This window comes from Electrophorus electricus, chromosome 5, assembly GCF_013358815.1.
Source record: "Electrophorus electricus isolate fEleEle1 chromosome 5, fEleEle1.pri, whole genome shotgun sequence".
NCBI lineage: Eukaryota > Metazoa > Chordata > Actinopteri > Gymnotiformes > Gymnotidae > Electrophorus > Electrophorus electricus.
In genome coordinates, this window is record NC_049539.1 from 3,485,426 (window position 1) to 3,510,178 (window position 24,753).

General features: G+C 43.7%; 1 protein-coding gene across 1 annotated transcript in view; it reads right to left on the reverse strand.

Moving 5' to 3' along the window:
• The window catches only part of csmd3a (CUB and Sushi multiple domains 3a), a 143,788-nt gene that overhangs the window by 104,599 nt on the left and 14,436 nt on the right, over window positions 1–24,753 (reverse strand). The window contains exons 3-5 of the mRNA XM_035526376.1: window positions 17,907–18,019; window positions 7,224–7,418; window positions 675–882 (exon numbers count right to left, since the gene is read on the reverse strand). Of these exons, the coding sequence (XP_035382269.1) occupies window positions 675–882; window positions 7,224–7,418; window positions 17,907–18,019 (516 nt within the window). The remainder of the gene's footprint in view (window positions 1–674; window positions 883–7,223; window positions 7,419–17,906; window positions 18,020–24,753) is intronic.

A 24,753-nucleotide genomic window follows, 5' to 3' on the forward strand; every position in this document is an offset into this window, starting at 1 on the left:
TAATTACCAAGGCTCCCATATGTATCTCTGAAAGCAGTGCGGAAAATAAGTTAGTTTACAGGATACCAGAGTAAATCTGACAGCAGCTGTCCACCTGGTTTCCGCTGAGGTCTTTATCCTTTAGCCTTTATGTCTTTGTAATGTCGACATCTGTTTCAATGTCTGAACAAATGCTATTTGGAGGCTTTTCTGAGCACAACCACTGAAGAAGTCTGCTTCCAGTCTCTGTCCCTGCATTCTACTTATTTGCCTTTTATATATGTGACTGTGTAGTTGACTGACTATGTGCTAACTGGGAATGGACTGGTAGGTAAACTGTCAACTTGGTGACTGTATGTATATACATACATGTGTGTGTGTGTGTGTCAGCATACATGTGCATTTATATGTATATCACACACCCACAAACTTAGAATGTCACTTTGGATGAAAACACTGCTTCACTGCTGGAATACACTCCATGGAATCTCAGAGGACATTATCACAGTGTGACGACGGAAGTACAGCTTGTTCCTCCCATTACCCACCATACCATGAAAAACCCCTCCAAAAACTGATATATGCGTGTATTTGTGTGTGTGTGTGTGTGTGTCTCAAACTATGAAAATCAGAGCCCAAGACAAAAAGAAAGGAGAGCAGAACTGTGACAGAAGACAGAAAGCCAGGACGCTCACCATACTGATGGCGGATCCGATCCCTCCACCTCCAAGTATTCGAACCTGCTGTCCATCTGAAAGTCGGTGAAGACCAGCGAGATAGTGTCTCCAGGGTCGGCCACGATGGTCCAGGTGCACTCACCGCTGCTCTTGTAGTCGTTCTGAAAATCCGGGCTGGAAATCACGCCGCTGGAACTCCGGAATGTTCCTCCACAGGTATCCTCTGCTGCAGGGACCAGAAGGAAAAAATACACGTCGTAATCCAATGCTGATGCGGCACTGCGCTTGCTCGGGTGTCCTGATGTCTTGACTGCTGACCAATCAGACTACTACGCTAACCAGGGTTCGAATACGGCATGCGTTGTATTTAAATGCTTAGAGGTTCCCCCGTGAAACCTTGCGAAACACTCGTTCAACTGCGCTGCTTGGCAAGTGGGCTTCTAACATCAATTAACATTCATTCTATAAACATGAAAAAGCCTTATTGTGCTCTTCACTAAAAACCACAGGGAGGCTGGCCTGCATTACACACTCAACAATAAGACCAATCAATATCACTCAAGGGTTCCGCAACTAATTGTAGGCTACGTTTCGCCTGCCCTGTTCTTTTACATGTATTACATGACGTGTATCAAACCTTTATTTGGTTTCAAAAAAGAAAATCAATTGGTTAATGATGCAATTACCGTGTAGCCTGAAAAGAGACACAATAGCAGTTAATGAGTGTTATTAGCTGCACATCTGAAATAGGAGACAGTTGCGGTGTTTGCACAATATCGGTGAATAATTGACTTCAGAGTGTCCAAATATTGCTCTGTACAGCTGAACAGTTCCAATTATTATTTTTACCTCCATTTTCATTTTTGGAGTCAAAAAACAAGGATTTAATTGAATTTATGAATTTCTAGTACTTGGATTTACCTTTGCTTTACTGTGACAGAATAATCCCCGAATCCAAATCCAAATTTCTTCCTGCTACATCTGAGCTAATACCCTGGCGTGCCTGAGGTGCTGCCAGTCCTGAAGGTTTAGCGCACCCCGTGGGCATCTGCGCACGCAGGCAGGCCCCAGCCTGTGTTCCCCTGGTCACTAACTGCCCCGTGTTTGGGCCGCTCTGCCCTTAAAGGCCCATTTTAAGCAAATCCTCCTTCCCTGCACCACTCTCCAGATGGATCACGGTAACAGGAAACAATGAATAAACGGGAGAGGTGCCGAGGGACCGGACCTCCCTCACATGCTGGCTTGTAACGTTTGCCTAATGCACACATTTGTTATTCAGGAAGCTGTATGATGTTGATGTATTGCACACGATGGAACTTTTTCTCCTCCTCGTTCCAGGTGCTGGCCAGCTGCGTAACTCCCCTTCACCTCTCACCTTTTCACCATAGTGGTGGCCAGAGAATAAATATATCGTGCTATCAACAGTTAACGTTGCTTTTTATGATTTAATTTGGATTCTCATTATCGGATGCATGAAACAGCGTGAGGATAAACTGCAGATTGCTGCCCTCTGCCTCTTATTAGATGGACGGCATAGCAGTCATCTCCTCTGGATCCTCAGATACCATACCAAACGAATCCTTCTGTCTAAACTCATTTTAAACAGCTGTAAATCCTGGTATATAAACCCACCTTACTACCGAAGTACTGTGGATTACCACTCAAAGAACCAGGCATTTGTAGACGCACCCATAATCCACAAATAATAGACCTGAGTCAATTACAGACTAAAATATTCACCCTTCACACAGGGTTGATCATAAACCAACCTCATATTAATACAAACAGCCAATGAAAATGCATTAGCAAAGGATGGGATAGACATAAATTCTCCTAACTTCTTTTCTTTTCAGACGCTCTGCTTGTTCAGTTATGCAGATACAATGCAACGTCAGCTGAGGAATGTCGTAACAGGCAGCCTACTGAATTTATCTCCATTTACCGTACTGCAGTTCTGATGCCGCTTTGATTGAGGTTATAAAATGCCTGTTTAACTCCATCACTGTCCTACCTTTTAATTTCACAGCTTGAGAAAAAAGTGTTTAAGGAAATCAATGACTGTATCAAGACATATTTCCCATAAGGGGGGGTCAATCCCTTCAGAAGCACAGCCGCCAAAAAGGAGAGAAGACATATAGATATTGATCAGGGTGTCAAATACATTTCATTTTATGCACCAAATACCAAAGACATGTAAAGAGTCCTTTGATCGGGCATTAATGAGACTTTTTGTTAAGACTTCAGGGCATTGTTTAGAAGGGTACATCATATTATATAATATAGGAAAATAACATAAAAATGGCATACTACACTCTTACATGAATGTGTAAAAGTGTTTTACATGGATTGATGTTCACTTATGTCACATTTATTTCGAATTATTTACAAATGTATTTGCAATGTATGTGTAACACTTAAAGGTAACACTTCACTGAAGGCTATAGAACACCTACATAAGACCTTCATGACAATTATATTAAGCATACATAAACATTTATCAGCCCCTAAGTAAACTGAACTACAAATTTTGCCATTTACAATTAAAAGTAAGATAGATAGTATAAAATTAATCATACATGAAAAAAATGTTTAGCTTATATTCATAAAGTGCTTTATTAACGTCACAGGGAAAAGAACCTCTACCAGCTTGTCAGTGATGCTCAGTGATTTTAGTACTTAAATAGGATGTCTTGTGGGTGTTTGAAAAAAATTGCAGTACATGTTATACCATGTATTTAGAATTAAAACACCTGGAATGAACAAAACACACACACACAAACCTAGCTAGATAAGAAGTAGTCAAAGGTAAGTGGACAAGGTAAAGCTAACTTATCCTGCTAATGTTAACTATCTAGCTAGCTAGACCACTCAACAACTTCCTGCGACACATTACCCACTGCTTGGTAATATCCAGAACGCTATTCCTTGATGATTGCATACTCTGTAGACACGACACACCCTCTGCGTTGTAAAAGTATACATTTTTTAATTTTTATTTATTTATTCATTTATTTGGGTCAACTTGAAAGGTTGACTGATCCCAGTTATTCACATTCACTGAATGTAACATTTAAGTTGAATGATAAAAATTGCAGTGATTGATAAAACACATTGTTGTGTTTGGAGGTTTCCTTATCTTCTGTTGTGCCTGTATATCTCCCTTCATTCCCAGAGCTTTCTTCAACATGTTTTTTTTTTAACTGAGGAGAAAAACCATCAGTTAAAAACAGATAAATAACACTAGTAACACTAAAATAAATTGTTACTGTGTCAGTTTTTCATGTCACCGTTACGACCGCACTGGAGCTACTACAGAGCACCTTTACGAAGTCCTCAGTGCTTACCAGCAGCCTCACTTGGCAAACCGTGTCATATCATCAGCATTATGTCAATATAACATACGAAATTAATAAATAAAATAAACAAATCAAATTAAAAAGGCCAAGCTGCCAAGTCAGTTATCATAACGTGCTGTGTCATTGTCATAACGTTCTGTGTCATTGTCATATCGTGCTGTGTCATTGTCATAACTTTCTGTGTCATTGTCATAACGTGCTGTGTTATTGTCATAACGTGCTGTGTCATTGTCATAACGTTCTGTGTCATTGTCATAACGTGCTGTGTCAGTCATAACGTGCTGTGTCATTGTCATAATGTTCTGTGTCATTGTCATAACGTGCTGTGTCATTGTCATAATGTGCTGTGTCATTGTCATAACGTTCTGTGTCATTGTCTTAACGTGCTGTGTCATTGTCATAACATGCTGTGTCATTGTCATAATGTGCTGTGTCATTGTCATAACGTGCTGTGTCATTTCCCCCCACCCACTGATATGGCACATCCTGACGCTACCAAACATCTGTGTCATGTGACATAGTTGTTACGTCAACATGACAGTAAAGTTGTCAAAAGCAGCATTAATATCAGCCAGCATTTTTAGGAATAAGGCTTTATTACATGTTTATGTATGTTTAAGTCTGTTAACATAAAGGTCTTATGGAAGTGTCATGTAGCCTTCAGTGAAGTGTTACCATCTATTTCTACTGTGAATACAAAATTGTGTTCTGAATAAATGTGAAATAAACAAACATCAACCTGTGTAAAACACATCCATGTGAGAGTGCATTTGAAGTTTATAAACATGGCATTTCGATATTATTTTTTCATTAATTATGTGTATCGCTGGTGGGCACTGCACAAGGATTTTGGCTCAGGCACTAAAAGGGCCACCTCCTGTGGGTCCTGAATTTAGCAATCTTAAAATGAGCCTTTGAAATGTTAATGTCCTTGCCAGTCTGCATTACATTTTCATGCCAGATTTTCAATATTCATGTTAGGCTCAACATCACCCAGAGACAAACAGCTCCTTAGCGGTGATGTGTGTGAAGTAGTCAGTCTTCAGCCGGGGTGTGAGGTAAGTGACACCGACTTGACTTTTACAGCAAGAGAAGTGAATCTGTCACACTGTGCTGAAGCACGTCCTGCTGTGGGCGCTGCCACGTGGTGGAGCCATGCTCAGATCACACAAAGTTCTCTTTATGGGGAAGCATTTTGTAAAAACAAACAAAAAAAAACAGACTCCTAAAACTCAGAATTAATCGACTGCTTCACTTCTGAGTTTGGCAGAGACGGGTCACGCAGAGGAGAACGAGTGTGCATCCGCCAGACGAGTGGCGGCGTCCATCATGTCCGATTTGGAAGAGTTTTGTGGCATTCGGGAGAGGTTTTCCTCTGGGTTGCTTGGTTCCATCTGGCTCTTATGATATCTTCCACATGAATGCAACGGAACCCTGCTTTAATTGCCGGACAGGGGCATGCGGCAGGGGAGGGGTGACCATTCGGAGATGAATGGGGAAGAGGAGATTCCAGGCTTTTGGATGTGATCTGACATTAAGAGAATGGGCAGGTTCTCGGAGGAAGCAAGATCAAAAGAACATCTGCCTGTTCTGAGGGCCGCACTCCTTTTCCAAGGAGACTCAAGAAAGGGCCGAGAGAGAACGAAAAGCCGGAGTGGCTCTTTTGCACAGCAGCTAGGGGAAAAAAAAATCTGTCTCCCTCTCTCTCTCCCCCTCTCTCTCTCTCTCTCACACACACAATCTCACACCATTTTTAACCACCTCCACTTAAAAATGTTACATCCTTTAAAAGCAGGGCAAGAAACACAGAATCTGTTTTATAGTACATGTACGCAATCTGGGAGTCTCCGTGTGAACACTCTGCGACCGAGTGCCTTCAGCAGTGCGTCTGGTCACAGATCTACATCCCAGCTGGTGTGCGCAGAGAGGAGCACGTTCGTTCTTATCCCCCACCACCCCCCTCCAGTCCAGCCTTCCCATCATGCACTTCAGCACCATATAGATCGCTGTGACAGCAGCAAGGTCACGGTGTATGTCTGCTTTAGCAATGGCAGGCCTCCAGGCACCGGGATCGTCACCAAAAGGGAATCAGCCTGCCTTGGGCACATGGATTTTGTAAGCCAGATTTATAATGTCAGTTCGCCATCCCACACGCCACACATGGCTATGCTGAAATGCATTATCCTGGTGTACAACAAGCCACTGTTATTATTGCTGAGACGACCTGTGCTTTTCTTTCTCACTTGATCTCACTTGATAGTCCTTCTGATCTGTTAGAGCTGCAGCAATTAACTAATATGTTCATCCATTTTTACATTTTCTCTCTCTCCAGAATAAATATATGCAAAGGGTGTGATTTTTTAAATGGTTTTTAAAACACTGGCCAAAGTTATCTCACTAACTAATACGAGTCAGCCAACAGATGATTTCCGTGCCGGAGCTCACTCTCCGGATGCACAAGTTACACAAGTCGCACGAAAGTCAAACGAGACGACAAGCCAGGGCCTCCTCTCCGTGAAGGGTTCTCTCCATGAAAAGGGGCCGTCTTCTCTACACGCTCACACATCTCCAGTTACCAACCCCAAATTATGCTGAGCATCAACAAGTATCGATGTTTGGCAAGCAAGCGGGTAAGGAATCTATCTCCAGGACAAATGCTGCTACTCTTTTGAAAGGTCATGGGTCAGAGTTAATCCCCTTTGCCTTGGACCCACAACAAAGATCTTCAAGATTATAGATTAAAGCAACGCCTGAATTATTCATAACGTCTGACACGCGACAAGGTGAAAATGCCACGTTTCGTTACGTGCTTTCACGGGTAAAGTTCCAGCCGAATGTACACTGCACGCTAAGGTGTGCTTGGTTTGGTATAACGCATAAAAATAGAAACACACATTTTTGACAAGCTTGGATTTTGTGTGTGTTTCCAGTTGTTTTACTGTGGGGGAGTGTTATCACTGCTCCAGTTATACGCATGCACACTTTAGTCGCCAGGCCTCAGGACATCAAGAAAGTAGCAAAAGAAAATAAAAATGTAACTGAGCAATGGTTTTGTGCGTCATACTTTTGAGCAAGCAAAACTAATTAATCATGGTATATCTACTACTTCCTAGCCTCTTGTACTGGATCTAAGCCTACCAGGTATAATATAAGCATAAGACATTTTGCTTAGACCACTTTTCAGTAAAAACGATGGTAAATGAAGCCTCACCTCGGCAGATGGGGATTGGGAAGTCCCACACCGCCACGCTGGACGTGCTGGTGACACAGGTCAGCTGGGCGTGACCGTCCAGAGAATAGCCGGGCACGCAGTGGTAGCGGATCCTGTCCCCCACGTTGAAACTGGTGCCATTCAGAATCCCTTTTGCGGGAACCCCAGGGTTTCCACAGGAGCTGCTCCGAAGTTCTACGGAAAGAAGGGAGTGTAAGGGAGGGGGTGTTTGGGTTGGTGTGTACACGGATTCCAGATTCAAAAATGTTGGCACAAGTCTCTGCTGTTCTGCAACTCAAAGTTTTTTTTTTGGGGGGGGGGGGGGGGGTTGCCTCAATGATTTTTCTATCAAAGCAATGCATTACTACTAGTGTTACTGCTTCTTGATATCTTTACACTTTCACCTCCCTCAGGCAGTTATGGCTAGGATATCAAATGTGGCCTACTGGCTAGCCCTCGAGTGAAACAGCACATACTACCTTTACAACATCTGCAAACCAAACATTAAACCCACCACATGCTCTTTTGCCATCACGTTCCATCGACCGACAGCCCGCGCAGCCTGCTCAATTTACAACCTTAGGTGTGAATTGAGGGGCGGGCTCAGCACTTACTGAACTGAGTTAAATTAGGACGACTCCGCTACAGACACATGTAATCAACATCTGGAGGAGGTTTGGTGGTGTTCTTAATCAGTTCATCTACATCTCACCTACAGGACTTCACAAACTCAGCTAAGTATCTTTTCCTATTACCTCAATCCTTTATCTCATACATCCACAAATCAAGCATCAGAAATGTGCTTCACAATACCTGTCCATATATCCCACAGATCTCCTCCACACAATCATAGACGTCGCAATCTCAGCAACCTCACTGACTCACAACGTTCAGCACCATCACATATCGTGGTGGCAGGAGGGCTCTGGAACTGCCAGTCTGCGGTCCAGAAGGCCGACTCCATCTCAGCACTGGCATCCCTCCGCTCCCTACACTTCCTGGTTCTGACAGAAACATGGATCACCCCTGAGAACTCGGCGACTCCGAGTCTTCTGCCCTGTCCTCTGCCTTTTCATTCACTCATTCTCCGAGGCGTCTCAGCAGGGGTGGTGGCACAGGTTTACTAATGTCTCGAGAGTGGCGTTTCACTCCACTTTCCTTCTCTACTCTTTCCATCTCCTCTTTTGAATTTCATGCCATTACAGTGTCTTTCCCCACCAAACCTCTTATCATTGTCATCTACCGCCCTCCAGGTTCCCTAGATCACTTCATTGATGAGCTCGACATCCTTCTGAGTTAATTCCCCATTGAAGGAAATCCGCTCATTCTCCTTGATGATTTCAACCTTCCATCAGACATGCTGCATTCCTCCTGCATCCTTCCGCTGTTGACAGCATTTGACCTCACCCTCAACCACTCTCCTCTGAGTCACAAAGCGGGCAATGTTCTGGACCTGATCTTCACCCGCACCACCACAACATCAGACATCAGTCACCCCCCTCCACCTCTCGGTCCATCACTGTCTATCCTTCTCTCTCTCCCTTCCTTCTCTTTCCATCCAGTCCTCTCCAACATGTTCCTCCTCCCTCCATCGCAATCTGCACTCCATAACTCCCTCTTTCCTTACTTCTACTATTGTGTCCACCCTTCCTCACCCTGACTCTCTATCCTCTCTCTCTTTGGATACAGCTACAAATACTTTCATTTCTACACTCTCCTCATCAATGAATGAGTGCCCTCTCTCCTCTAGACCTGCTAAGTCCTCCCCACCTGCCCCCTGGCTAACAGAAACACTTCACTGCCACAGGAGAGAATGAAGGACTGCAGAGAGGCGGTGGAGGAAATCTCACGTAGATTCAGACCTCAGCTCATACCAGTCTCTCCTTTCCAAGTTCTCACTGGAAGTAACATCTGCAAAGTCATCCTACTACAGAGCGAAATTCGAATCATCATCATCTGATCCACACAAGCTCTTCACTATTTTTTCTTCTCTCCTTAATCCTCCTTCTCCCCCACCTTCCTCATCTCTTACTCCAGAGGATTTTATCACCTTCTTTGAGGAGAAGGTTGCAGCAATCCACCAGTCCTTTTCCTCTATTCCTACTCCTCCAACCAACGTGCATTCCCCAACATCCAACTCTCTGACTTCTTTTTCTCCTCTCTCCACAGATGAAATTCTTCAACTCCTGACTCCCAGCAATCCGACTATATGTCTGCTGGATCCAATTCCTTCTGCTCTGTTCCAGACAATTGCAAGAGATCTGCTTCCTTTCATCTCTGTCATCATCAACATCTCCTTATCTTCTGGATACGTGCCTACTGCATTCAAAACTGCCAGGGTGATACCAATCCTCAAGAAGGCCACACTTGACAGCTTCAGTGTTACCAACTACAGACCGGTATCACTTCTCTCTTTCCTCTCAAAAGCCCTTGAATGAGCAGTTTAAAATCAATTGTCTTTTTCTCACCCAGAACCAGCTGCATGATCCCAATCAGTCTGGCTACAAACCGGCACATTCTACAGAAACAGCCCTCATAGTGGTGACTGAGAAACTTAAACTGCTAAAGCTGCCAAACAGTCATCTGTTTTGATTCTTCTAGACCTTTCAGCAGCCTTTGACACAGTGAACCACAACATTCTTCTCTCTGTTCTTTCCAGGCTTGGTGTGACTGGCTCTGCTTGGAGATGGTCCTATCAGGTGACTCTCCACTGGTGTTCCACAAGGCTCAGTATTGGGCCCCCTTCCCCTCTCTTTGTATACTCTTTGTATACTTCTCTTGGTGATGTAATATCTTCTCATGGTTTCTCCTACCACTGCTATGCAGATGACACTCAATTATTTATTTCTTTTCCACCCTCTGACGCGCAGGTCTCCAGACGTATCTCGGCATTCTTGACTGACATTGCGTCATGGATGACAGCCCACCACTTGAAGCTCAACCCCAGTAAAACTGAGCTTCTGTTCATCCCAGGTACTCCCAACCCTTACCATGACCTCACTGTTTCCTTTGAGAACTCCCTGGTATCACTATCCAAAGCTGCCCGTAGCCTGGGCGTACCTTTGGACAACCAGTTGTCGTTCTCAACTCATGTTTCTAATCTAACCCGGTCTTGCAGATTCCTCCTCTGTAACATACGAAGGATTTGACCCTTTCTTTCGCAGGAAGCTACACAGGTGCTTGTGCAGTCTCTTGTGATCTCAAAGCTAGACTACTGCAACTCGCTACTTGCTGGTCTTCCTCTAAGAGCCATCAAACCTCTACAACTTGTCCAGAATGCAGCAGCATGACTGGTCTTCAATCTTCAGAAGTTCACACGTTACTCCACTGCTGCGATCCCTTCATTGGCTCCCTGTAGCTGCACGTATCAGATTTAAAACCTTGATGCTTGCCTACAAAGCCAAAAATGGACCAGCACCTTCATACATGAGGTCAATGGTCAAAGCCTGATCCGTACCTTGAGTACTTCGAACCTCAAGTATGGCTCGGCTTGAAATAGCTTGCTTCAGGTCTCATGGATGACAAGCATCGAGACAAGCATCTGTCCTGGCTCTAAGATGGTGGAATGACCTCCCGCTTGCTGTCTGGGCAGCCGAATCCCTTGCAGTCTTCAAACACAGACTGAAGACCCATCTATTTGCAGAATATTTAAAGGACAACTGACACTGCTCCCTTATTCACTGACTACTTTAGTACTTGTTGTAGGGCACTGTTTATGTTTTTTTAACAAACTCTAGGAATTATTGTTTATAGCACTTATCATTGTTCAAGATAGACCTTATGTATTTTGCATTTCTAGGTATCAGCATTCATCCCTGTATTCTACAGTATTCTAGTTCATTGGTATGTTTAATTCTAACCTACTATACTGTACTTTGAAATATTCTATGAGTAAATGACAAAGCACAATTGTAAGTCGCTCTGGATAAGAGCGTCTGCTAAATGCCGTAAATGTAAATGTAAAAATGAATGTGTGCTAGCATTGTGACTAAGCTAGAAAAAGAAGCCCCTGAAAACAGATCCTCTTCCGGCCTGTGCAGACGTCTGGACCTATGAGTTAGTCAACTGGTGTGAAAGTACAATAAAGGACTTCACAATTTCTCCATTTAACATTTACCTCCACTCAACACATCTACCGACTAACAGCTTTATACTCCTCCTTCTTCCAATATTCCTCAGCATTACGCGCAGCAAACCTTCGGCACTGAAAGACTCGCCTAAAAGTCAACAAAGCTGACGGGTTAGTCTTTTCCACGAAAGTCAGCCAACACAGATGAAAAACAGAAAGTTAAAGGGTGGTAGAAGGAGGATAGTAAAATGCTGCTGAAGCAGATTTTCAGATCTTTTTTAAACCAGCTTTTGCCATATTGGTAAAAATTATATGAAAATAAAAAGAACACATAGCAGACGGTAACTAATGATGCCGAAGTGAGGTGATCAGGGGGTGGGAGGGAGTTTAACACAGATTAGGCACTAATGAGCAGATCTGCTCGGCAGAATGCTTCAGCATTTAAAGAAGCGAAGAGAGGGCTACGGGGCAAACCGCCCCTGGGTAAATTAGTTCTCACCTGGAGTGGGTCCATAAAGTGCAAATTCCTCAACATATTTTAATGTTCCCACCTCAGAGAAATGAACACGACCAGGTTAATGTCACAGGATCGTTCTGGGATCTTAAGGACAGGTGGCAGCAGGTGTGGAGCTTGGACAACCTCACCAGCCCAAACAGTGAGAAACACAGCTGTGCTTTCACACAACACAGCATGGCAGGCATTACTGAATAACTGGCTTTGGGCTAACACATCATGCCACTGGACTGACCGTGTGTTAATGAGATGAGTGTACAGTATAATGACCACTCCTGAGAATAATTCCCCAAAAATCTGACTCCAACACAAGCATGGATCACGAGTGGAAACCAGATGAATCGTCAACAAGATCTTCAGACAGACGGATCTTCAACCAGAACGATCTTCAACCAGATGGCTCTTCAGCCAGATGGATCTTCCACCAGTCAGATCTTCCACAAGGTCATTTCACCTTTTTCACTGCTAGCAATGGGGTTTTACTAAAAGCAGCTTATGCAAGGTCTATTTGTGGGGACAGCTATCAAAATAATAATGGGGAAAGATGTCGCTGAGTGGTCCTGGAACAGTGGCTCATAAAGACCTTAATGCTAAATCGAAGCTGAACACATTCCGTTGATATAGTTGCAGTCGGAGCGTTCCTTTACTGATGGTAATTGCAGCCCAAACTTACTAATGGTGGACAGCATTCTCTGTCAGGTAACAAACAGCAGGTACCTGCAGCATTTAAATATTATATAATATTATCCAGTATGAATAAAATTAGTAAAGAAATGAGTTAGGAGGCACGTATTTTACACAGAAAAAAAGAAAAAGAGAAAATGATTCATTTCTCACCGGAGTAGATTTGACATATGCAGTTGAGTGTTAATTTAATTTCTGTGCCATCTGTCTTCATGCTAATTATACTCCTGACACCTTCTCTCCTAATCATTTGACTGTCCACACTATATTTTTAACATTTGAAGTGAACTTGTCTTTTAGTCAGTGTAACATGGCTCTGAGCTTTTAAGACAAGTGACGTGAAGATGAACAGAAACCTGCATGGCAATAAGACCATGACTGAAAGCAGAAGGTACTTTAACATCTCCACAAATTATGAACTTGACATGAATTGGTCTACTTGTGCAGTAGGTTCATCTGTAACCACGTGAACTATAACACCGTGACCGTCATGCATGAAGTCGGAGGCGCTGCACCTCAGAGTGCAGTCATTCAATTACACAACATGGTGTTACTACATGTTTGGCTGATAGACGAGGCAAAGGAACAAAGAAATAAGCCAATACCTGTGATAAGTCCGATGAGGGAGGCTATGTTGGTGGAATGAACTCCCGCTTGCTGCCTGGACAGCAGAGTCTCTGTCAGTCTTTAAACGCAGACTGTCTATTGGCAGAATATTTAAAGGACGACTGACACTGCTCCCACATTGACTGACTAATTTACTACTTATTGCAGGGTATTGTTTATGTTGTTTAACAAACTCTAGCACTTATAGTTTACTGCACTTATCATTGTCTAAGATAGATCTTATGTATTTTGTACTAGGTATCAGCACTGATCCCTGTATTTCACAGTATTCTAGTTCAATGGTATCTTGGACTCTAACCTACTGCACTGTACTAGGATATTCTATGACTAAATGACAAAGCACTTTTGTAAGTTGCTCTAGAGTCTGCTAAATGCCATAAATGCAAATGTAAATGTTGAAGGAATCTGGAGGGCTTTAGGGCCCACATATGATCTGTTCTGCAGTCTGCCCCTCTCTTCCCTGGAATTCTACTAATGGGCGGAAGGATAGACACAGAGGGAACAAGGAACAGGTGTGCAGCAGGAGCGATTTTCCCAATCCACTCCCCACCCCTCCCTCTAGATTAGGATGTTACTATGGAAATGAACTCGGCATCGGGCACCAATTACCTGACGGGTACGAACGTGCCTGCAGTGCTGATTTATACGAGCTGGTACACTGAGCCGTGGAATCCATTCTATCATGAGTGGCTTAGTCTCTGGAGTTGCAGACTGGGGCTGTGGAAACACGTTGTCTTGGGAAAGCTCCATTTTCCCGACATTCCTTCTCAGCATTTCCAGCCGTGCTCACACTTAAGCCGTGCTCACACAAACAAACGCAGGGGACTGTTTTATTCAACTCGCCCCCCATCGCCGCAATGAGAGCAAACACTAGAAAGTCATCAAATGTTGCCTCTGCAGCAATGCAGTAATCACTCTCTATTAGCTTGGCGTTCTTCCCCAATCGTTCACCCTTAATCCTCCCCTACCCATCTCAGTCTGCACCACAGCCGTCTGGACGCTCGCTGCCATAATATGGGGGTAAATGAGGCATCTCCTGCACAGGAAGGCGGGCTAGAGTCCAGGCCCGTCAGGTGAGCGCAGGCCTGAACCGAACCTGGCCTCTCAGAAGGTGCAGAGAGCAGACACTTGGCGCTGCTCTGTATTCGAGAAGTAATTACAGGCCAAGTCTCCCAGCAAGCGACACCGTCTGCAGGAGCTCATACAAGCACAGCGCGTATGCATAGTCAACTCGGCCGCAGCGATCCCGAAAGGCCGACCGCACGGACGGAGGGCGGGGCGAGACAACTAGAGCTGAAAATGACTTCTAAGCTGAGCCAATTCTCCATAATTACTACGCAGGGTCGGTGGAAATAAAAACCCTGCATATTTATGTCATGTATTATATCTTCTTAAAAAGCCTCATGAGGGAAAAAAAATATAGCTTTAGAATTGCATCCCAGCGTGATGACAGTGTGTCTCGATGAGAAACAGCCTCAGGAAAAATTGAGTTCTGGACACGACTCGCTTATGTATCGCACACAGCCCGCATCCTGCAACACCCTGCCCGATTTATCAAACGTGGGGACAGGGGACTTCATTTTATATAATTTTATCGTGACATCCTTCATCATAAACACAAACATAAACTAATCATAAATGTGACATGGAACTCGAACATAAGCACTCCAGGTCGTTTAGCCTCACGTTTGACAAATGGCCCCACTCTGTCAAAGCTAACTAGCAGGACATGTTCTGTCTGAGTACTGGCATGCAAGCAAAATCCAAGAACCTCTGCTAGAAATGGAGAGAACGGTTTAAAACAGTTAATGGCTTGGATGAATATTCCAGAAAAGGACATTTTTCCTTCAAATCGTTCATTATGTAGTTAAAAAGGGGCCGAGACCCTAAGCTATACATGATTTTTAAAAAAGGTAAAAAGCAAATCAATAGTTAATTAAGAGTTCTGTTTTCTGTCAAATCAGTTTAGAATTCTGTCAGGTAATGAGTGGACAGATCGAACTATTTAATCAATTCAGTGATATATCAAACAAGACAAAGAGATTTGTTATTCCTTTGAGTCATTTCCAAGATGATTCCTAATCAATTTATATGTTATGGGCAAAATGAGCAAACCCAACCTCCAGATTCCTGTTTCCCCCTTTTTCAGCTTGGCCTCCATCACCATCAGATGTGCACATTCCAAAAAAGAGCACTCCGTTCTGTGAGCCGAACAACTGAGGCGGCTGGCAAGTACTCCTCCCGAGGGGAGAGTTATTTATTCTGCTGTATGTCTAATGAATTTTTTTGCAGCATTTGAAGGTGATGGAAGTTTGTCAGAGTGGCTGCGTATCAGTGCACGCTGCCTCCCTTCCCCTGAAAGACAAGTCAGCTAAGACTCTTGCACAATCTGCGTTAGTGAACTCCATTACACGCTAGCTGTGCGCGGAGGTGCAGCAGAAAGCTGCCTGACGGGGCACAGAATTTCCTAGGGTGAACACACATGAAAAAGCGGATGCCAGGCAAATTTAGTGGGTGAACAGGTACAAATGTAGTGGGTCTATCAATGAGGTTCCAAATTTGGAAAGAACAGAGGAAAGGCATTTCGGTGGGAATTTCTTGACAGGTTTTTATTGTGCATCCAGCAGTGGGGCTTTTTCCTGACACAGCCTGCACTCATCCATTTACGCTGCGGAGAGTCCTCCTTCCACAGTGGTTTGCTGATGAGTAGCATGCTGCTAATAGCATGGGAGATTCCTCAAAGCTGCAGCAAGCTTTTGAGGGGCAGCTCTACCAGAAGTGGCCTCATACACAAAGGTTAGGCTGTTGTATCTTAGCCTTGACAAACATAGACAGGGTGCCTGATTTATAGTGGATGGCAATAGACACATTAATAAACACAAATGCAGTAACTGTCAAACATGGTTTCGGCTGGTCAGGGTGACGAAGGACCGACAGGAGGAAAAATGAGTTTTCTTTTCCCCTGTGCTTGGTCTACCCAAGCCTGCCCTTCTCACTGTCTTTGTTTCTCACACACCCACACATACGCACACACACACGCATGCATGCACACATGCACACACACGCGCACACACACACCCAGAAGCCCAAGACAGAATGAATAAATACCTAGAAAAGTGTAGACAAGGAAATTTCAGAATGTAATTCCATTATGAAAATGTTATCAGGCTGCCCTTAGAATCAACATAATATACCGACAAATGCATAATGCACAAACGCATAAGAGGAAGCGTGGCCAGAGAGTGCATGGAGGCCACTTAGGAGCTGCCCGTGGTGCTGAATTAATCCAGCCAGCTTCGTCATCTATGGTTATCGTGGAGCGTTTTATATTTTAATGTGAGGGAAGAAAAGGCCAGGAAAGTTAAGTTGAGTTTGCTGGAGCACTTAAGCACAAAGTCCATACACTAATTCATGCAGGACATGAATTAAAGGTACACAGCAGAACTCCAGCACAGCTAAGAGATAAAGGCATCGTACCAACTTTTGGATGGACATTTTGGATCATCAGCAACTAGTACTTGAATGGTAAAGTGAAGTCACACCTGTCGCTGTGCCTGATCCCCCTTAGAAACATTTTTAAATTTCCCCTTAAACAGCTCGGTTTAATAGGACAATCCTTCATTTACATATCCTAATCTGTGGCAATGAATGATAACGAGATCGCATCTCGTTGCGGATGTGATGGCATTCGGTGCCCTCCAGTGTGGAATTAATATTCCAAAACCCATAAAATTCCAAAGAACATTAAGCTGAAAAGGTTGAGCCAAGGCCGCAGCCGAGCCGGAATTATTCCGAGTGTAAATGACGGAGCAGATGGGGAAGGCATCCTGTGGTCAGGTCGGAAGGATGGCAGGTGGAGAGAGAGAGAGAGAGAGAGAGAGAGAGAGAGAGAGAGAGAGAGAGAGAGAGAGAGAGAGAGAGAGTGTCTCTCTGTGTTTGTGCATGTGTGGTTATGTGTGTGTGGTAAGGACGGTTGTTTAATGGCTAGGAGTCAAGAAGGGGGCTGCCCTTATGCAGAGGCCCCTGTAGACATAACCAATCATAACCCACAGCCGAGCTAAACTCACACACCTCACAGCAGCTGCTTTGCTTTGCATGTTCACCTCTAAGTGAGTGAACTTTATTTTGCAACATGATTCCGGGACCTGACAGTCTGTACAATTAGCTGCTTTGCCAAACTGTCCTAGAAGCCCAGACGGTCAGTTTTTTTTTTTTTTTTTTTTAGGAAGGTGGACTATAAGCAGGACGGATGGACAGGACGGATGGACAGGACGGATGGACTGAGGATGTTTTGGAATGAGAACCTCCACGACACTGGGTCATCTAGACATGTTGCCTCTCCTGTTATGGGAGGCTGAAACATGTTTCATATTCAAGTCAGGTCTTTCTTTTCCAGCAAATCAAATAAACACAGATGTGTAACGAGGTGACATTTCGGCTCTCAGCATTTCCCTCAGCGTTATGGCGAGGTCTGTCATTTGGAGTCACCGCATTCAATTTCACAGTGCTATTCCGTCAGCACTACACATCCTTGCAGGAGTCAAGAAGTGAGACCAGGAACAGGAAGACATCAGCGCACTGAAATGGAACTAATTAACCCTTTAGCTTTTTTTTAGTATATATTTTTCTTAGTGACTGCCTTTTATAGGACTGTGTATCAGTAAGCAAGTGTACTTTTACACGGCCATAAAAGGGAGAGACGGGAGGGCTTGGTAGATGCCGTCTGCATAGTTAAATCTTCACATCTGTGGCAGATGGGTTGAGCAAAAACACACTCCACACTCCTCACCTTCGTAATAGATTTTAAATCCATGGGCGCTCACAGCAAAATCGCTGGTAAGACGAAGAGAGAAGATGGAACCAGTGCTTGTGACTGGTGCTGGCATCTGGAAACCCGTTAACCTATGGAAGAATGAGAGAGAGAGAGAGAGAGAGAGAGAGAGAGAGAGAGAGAGAGAGAGAGAGAGAGACATAAGACTGAATGTCATTTATTCATTTTCATCACGCGTTCCGTTGTTCACGTTCCATCACGTTTGGTTCCGTCTCTGAAGGGCTCTTCCCTCTCGGCGGATCCTTTGCTGACCAAGTTCACACGTTACAGAATGCTGGGGGCCAATTCTCAATTTCACATCAAAAAATCATTCTCGTGCCATATCCTATTAGAACTGCTCGTACAGGGTCTCTGAAGTTTGGCCTCAGCGTTAAAAGGACATCAAACGACTCGTGTAATATCTGAACATCCACGGTATTATATTAGAATATTGCTTCATGGAATTTCGTCCTCAGCACTTTTAGAGATGATGAATGCTCTGAGCTGAATTTCGGTATGTAATAACAGCAAAATTCATGGAACATAATGCTCACAAATGTAGCTTCAAAGTGGAATAGCAAACGCTGAATAACAAAGTATTCAATCCTGAATTAAATAACTGCACATGAAGAGTGTTTTTTTGACAGTCTAATAATTCATTATTACATCTCTCTGACATGGCAACACTTGTGAGATTGCCTCATGAAATTGCGAACATAGGATTCAAACTAAACAAGCACTAGAAATACATCCTGGTGTGCACTTCTAATGATGGTGCACCACGTGCAGACACACGGAGAGTTACAGCATGCCTCTGGGAGTAAAAGTGAGCAACATCTTGGTACATAATCCGTAACTGACTTTCAGGGAAAAACAGATGTTGCAAGGTCATAATAATTCAACTTGGAGCATTAAAAGAGAGACCCTGGCCTGCATTTATGAATGTGACTCACATTCCTGAAGCAGCTTTTCAGAGCTTTTCAACTGCAGTGTGTAATATACTGATATGGTCAATTGTTTTTTTTTTTCTTCTGCATTTTATTATTACTTTATTGGCTGGGTTGTTCCATTTCTCTGTTGAAATACAACATACATGTAACTCTCATACCAAAACACCTAATAGCATAGCTAAACCTAAGCAGACAAGTCATTCATTCACTTAAGAAACCGATTGCTTGGTCTGCCCCAAGCTATAAATAGCAGGTAGCAGGTTTGTATCTGTGTCAGTGATGCTTCCACCGTAGTCCTGTAGTGCGTACAATGTGCCATAGTCACTCAATGTATGAAGTGACCTAAATACTTTCCTGGTGAAAAATCAAATTCAGTCTCTTAGGTCAGAGAAAAATGAAATGGGAAGATGGCATTACCTTGAAATGAAATGCATTTTGGGTAATAAACTTTTAAGAGTTGTGCCGATGATGACATGCACTAAGGGATTAATTACCATTGTGTGACGATGAGAGCCTGGTGGATGGAAGTAGAGTACCCCCCCCACACACACTCACACTCACACAAATGGACATGTGATTGACACAGGAATGAGATTTGCATGCCCTCCCAGATGTCTCGCGCTGTCCCATAATGAAACCATCCCTGACCACTCTTGTACTTCAACAAAGCCAGACAATTCAGACCTGCTAATGACCTTATTTCTTCTCTCTAGCTCAGTGAAATCTGAGCCTTTTCCACAAGAAACTCTTTACTCTTTTTTTTTTTTGCGAGTCTCGGGATTAGACCACGAGGGATTTAGTCAAATTTAATTCAGCCCACGTGAACTGGGAGAGCACTGCTGGACGCAGTTGGGCTACACCTGATTAGGTGAGGGAGTGTTTGGATTACACTGGCAGAGAAAAGTGTTTTTTTTCCTCTTCTGAAGACTCTTTCGGGGAGGTAAATTAAGCTGAGCTGTTAATGCCCCGGTGCATTCCTGCGACATTCTCGGTTAATTACTTCTCGCTGAAGAGGAGCACAACATGAAATATAGCCATTGTTATCCCAGAATGCCACAGTAAAAACCTTGTGGGAACAAAACGGGTTGAACGAGGGGGGGCGGTGGGGATTGCGTTACCCGCGTGACCACTTCACTCGTTTCATTGCAAATGGCTTCTGCTCAGAGACGCGCTGAAGGTATGTCATTCATCAAAGTGCCATCCAGCTGGCTAGCCAGGCTGGAGATTCCCGGGCCCTGTATTCTGTGATGTATGAGAAAATTGAAGTTGGGCTGGTGACAACATACATGGTGAATGTCGAGTGGAATGCGTCCTGTCTGCCAAACGTCAACAGCGCGGGACGGTGGGGTGATGGACTACACGACCTTGTGCAACTGAAACACGAGATTCTTGGCCTCCGCCTCTCAAGCAGCATTGGTACATCTGATGGCTTCCATGGGCTAAAAATGACAAGTGAGAGTTGACAGTTCAGGGGACGCGTGACCGCGCCAATTACTTCGAAACCCACGGCGCAGGTTTGTTAGCGTGACGTGCTCAGAAGGGTTAGAATATAGGTGACTTTGCTCTCCTCTATAAGCGCAGCGCTCATTCCAGACGGGCTTCACTGGAATACGTTTTCATAATGCCGTAGTGTTCAGGCTGAGGGCAGATGCTTAAGTCTCCTCACTTCCTTGAAGAATCACTACTTATGTCACACTTGTCTCTTGCCTGCTAATACTCCAAGTATTATAAAGCTCTCAGAACTGCTGAAGAAAAGAAAATTAGATCATTCGTCTTTGTCCTAAAGTTGGGGCTCGAATGAAGAGGATCGAGCCCCTCCCCCGCTCTGTGTTATTAGAGGTTGTGCTTGGAAACATTTTGAAATTCTGGACATCATTATTTGGCAACAAAGGACAAAATGAGATTTCTTGTCATTCACTCCTTACTGCTTATCTCTTACAGTAAAATTGGAGGGTTGAGAAATTAGGTGTTAGAAATTATGTATACACTCATATTTCAGTAAGTGAGCTTCCTTTACCTTCCGTGTAATTGGCTGAAGCCCTTTTCAATCATCCCTTTATGCAACAGCGATTGGTTAATGGTGGGGCTGCCCCACCCTCCCCAATGTTTAAAGCAAAGTCCCTTGCTGGCAAGTCTTGTTAGAGAGTCCCGTCAACAAATGTCTTTTCGCCCTCCCAAACCTTTCCAGGCAGGACGCCCTGTTATGTCATGCTTTGGCTTGTGCCTGAGGGTTTATGGGAGTCAGAGCCGCAATGGACAGTGGCATGGTGCTGAAATTGAAAACTTATTTGGTGAATGGTTCGGGGCCTGAGCATTTCGAACAGCTGCAGAAAATGCACGCCCAGCCTCCTCCTGGGGTCGCTCCTCTCACTCTTCCTAATCTTTCTGCTGCACATGTTCTTCAGCTGTGATAAGGCATTTCTTCAGAGCTACCAGCACATTTTGGGAGCCTGGTGTGCTCGATGGTGTGAATTCTCCTTTACAGTTCTGTCACGCAGCGGAATGGTTTATCTCCAGAAATGACTAAGTGGACGTCTTGGAGCTGTCAAAACTACAATGAAGAACCTTACCGACATTAAGGTCAGGCTATAATGATAGCTGCATTACAAGATACGTGTGCAGCCTATGCAGCAGCAGGGCTTTGAGAGGGCTGGATTGGCAGAACCTTCGAAGTATTTTCCTGGATCACTCCTACTGTCAGAAGTCAGGCACGCTGGAAATTTTCGTGACATGCTGACCTGAAAGTAGCATTGGGCTCATAAAGGTTAAGGTCAGGATTTGGGTTGGCAGAGTTGCCCCTAGAAGCAAGGAGATGGGAAACTTCTGCCCCGAGCAAAAATCTGACCTATTACCTGGAAATGGATGAGGGTTTCCTCAGCTGAAGCAGCCATTTGACCGACTGCTTATGTGTTTCACCAGGTCATTGTACTAGAGCACTGTGGCTGGGAGCAGTTCTGCAAGTTTAGCCCTTTACTACAGCAGCTGTGCACACCAGTGTGATGGACCAGTGTGGGACGTGTGCACCTCCGCACATGTGGGATCACAATACAAATTGGCAGGTGTGATCTGATCAACTCTGGAGCAAGTAGTGCTCTATGAACCACTACCACGGCTACTCTCTTAACCACTAATACTACAGAACATGATTCATTCTCCTGTTTTGGAATACTGAGATATTGTGCTTGACAAAGTATGACATTTGACTTTAATAACTGTTGTAATCCCAAATACCCCATCGGTTAATTAAATCTTTACTTTGCCTCAGCGAGAAACACAATTAATGAACTGTGATGTACTTATGGTTCACTGATGCTGCTTCAAATCTGTCAATCACATGAGAGGTCAACTCTAACAGATGATGTCGTCACCATCTCTGCCTTTCCAGGAGCTTCACTGGAGTTTGGCTTGTTTTTGTTTTTTGTTTTTTTGAAGCAGTCATTTGTGATGTTGATGGAATGCTATTTTGGGAAGCTATGTTACAAAAAGGAAAGAATGACAAATTGCAATGTCAAGGAGCTATTGGATAAGCAATGTGTCAGGAGGTGCTGTCTGAATTGCTTTGATAAATGGATTTTTTCCTCGACAGGGCACAGGATTGGGGGTCACCATGTGAATAAATATTCTCTTTCCTTCTTGCTTGATATTAGCTAATGCCTTTTCCAGAGGACTTCATATGATGAGCAATACTACAGAATTACTTTTTCTTTGCAATTTTAAAGCGTTCAGTATAAAATGTACTTCTATATGTGATTTAAAACAGTCATACGTTTGATCATTATATTAGTAGTTGGGTTAAAATGTTAAAATCCGTTTTTATAGAGGTGTGGTACACAAAGAACATTTGTCATAGTTCTTGTCAATATCTCCTTTCCCTGTAGATTAAATATTATACGTGACTGATGCTCCCAGCCATATTGAAAAACTTATTGTTGTTTCCTGAATACAGCATCACAGAAAAAAAGGGAATAAAGCACTACTAAGTATACCAGCCCAGATCATGCAGGTTCAATCTAATAAGTTATATTACAAATGCATATGCACTGTTACAGCAAACAATTAATGTGGAACAAGTGTCCACGATTTAGTTTGGTAAGTCCAGTTGATATTTTTGCATAAAGCTAAACCTTTTCCCTGAATAATTTTGGACTTTCACTAAGCAACCACTGTGTGCAGAGGAATTCACTCTAGGACATATAACATTTGCAACAGTATGCCTTAATCTATTCTGCATTGTTAAATTAATTACTTACGAAAAGAAACAAAGCAAGAAAGTTCTGTGAAGAACACCAATTAGGGAAAGTGGTGATCCACCATCTACTGAGCGTGAAATTCATCTTGCATCTCATAGTTCTTGAGACGGAACTTCAAGGCGAGATAGCTCCGTGGAAGCGCCGTGAAACGCATGCCGTAATGAGGCTACCGCTCTTGGAGACGGCAACTTCTCAAGGGGAAGACGATGCAGTGGGAGGAAGATAATATACTACGGAATATTTCTCCGGGCTTAATGGAGATACAGCTTTTTCATCCGGATGGGGGATGAGATCAGAGCCCTGCACGCGGCACCGCCTGCACCGTTAGGCCCCCCCCGCTCCATCCTTCATGGCGACGGGTCCGTTTTAATCAGCCCCGCTTGTGTATGGCTCCCATCACTCTCTGGGAATGAAAGGGTAATCAAAGTGCGAGTAATGTCCACATCAGACCTCGGCGAGATTAGGAGCATTGCCGCTGACACGGCTACTTCAGCATCCTGGGAGACTAACACATTAATAACGCTGTAATGTCCACTTTAAATGTGGTGAAAACTATTGATTTGTGTAAATCCTAGCGAACAAAAACTTATTTAAAAATTCGATGCTGTGTCGAGAAGAATGAGCTGCACTCATATCAAGGCCTACTGGCATTCGAGAGTAACTAAACTGTGCAAGGAGAGACTACGTTACTATGCCCGCCCGATAGCAGATGACAAGAGGATTGTCTCCCAACTCAACTTAATGTGCTGTTTTCCTGCTTTTCCTCTCATTTGCGGTATGTTGTGATGAATAGCGTGTCTAACCAGGTGATTCTTTTAAGTTCAAATGGTTGGGCAGTCTTGGTGCTTTCATTTCAGGGTTATTTAGTGCTCATGCACTAAAAAGGTGGTTGAATTCTATTTCAGTCTCCATTAGACAACTGCAGAGCCAGCGCGCCGGTTCCTGTCAGGCACTTACTGATGAAAAAAAGAGACATATATGCATGTACCTTCTGAGTACCTTCTGAAGGAGTATGGCATACAAAGAAAAAACACTACTATTTTGGAAGGACCAATCGATGTTACCGTTATTTATTTTTTATAAATAATCTTGATTTCCCTGGGATCACACTGGAGACCCAAGGGGATCACAGGCTTGAATGGAGTACCCAACACACACTCAGCAGGTTAGCAGCAGAATGTGGACAAAGAGGTCTAAAATTCCACATTGATGTACTATTAACACCATCAATCACTTAATTGCTTCTTGGTGGAATACAATGTCTTACCCATTAACAGAGCCAGTCAATCTTTGGTCTGGTACACATTATGCAGAGCCTCACAAAACTCGACGCATTGGTCGTATAAAGTCTTAGCGAGGTGCAAGTCTCATGGCTCCTAATTAGGAAGAAATTAGGACCACGTAGAAGTGTTTGGGTTTAAGGCTTTGGAGAATTTTAGGTCATGGTGCTTATTTGCTACTTTTTCGAGAGGAGAGAATTCTGCCGTGATTGGAGCATCGCGGATGGTTATCAAGAATGGAACTGGCAGAACAATCAATGGAATAATGCCTTCGTAGGATGCTGTGTTTGATCAAGGCATAAAACGGCACTTAAAATGTTTTGTGTAGCTCACGTTTCTCAGCCAC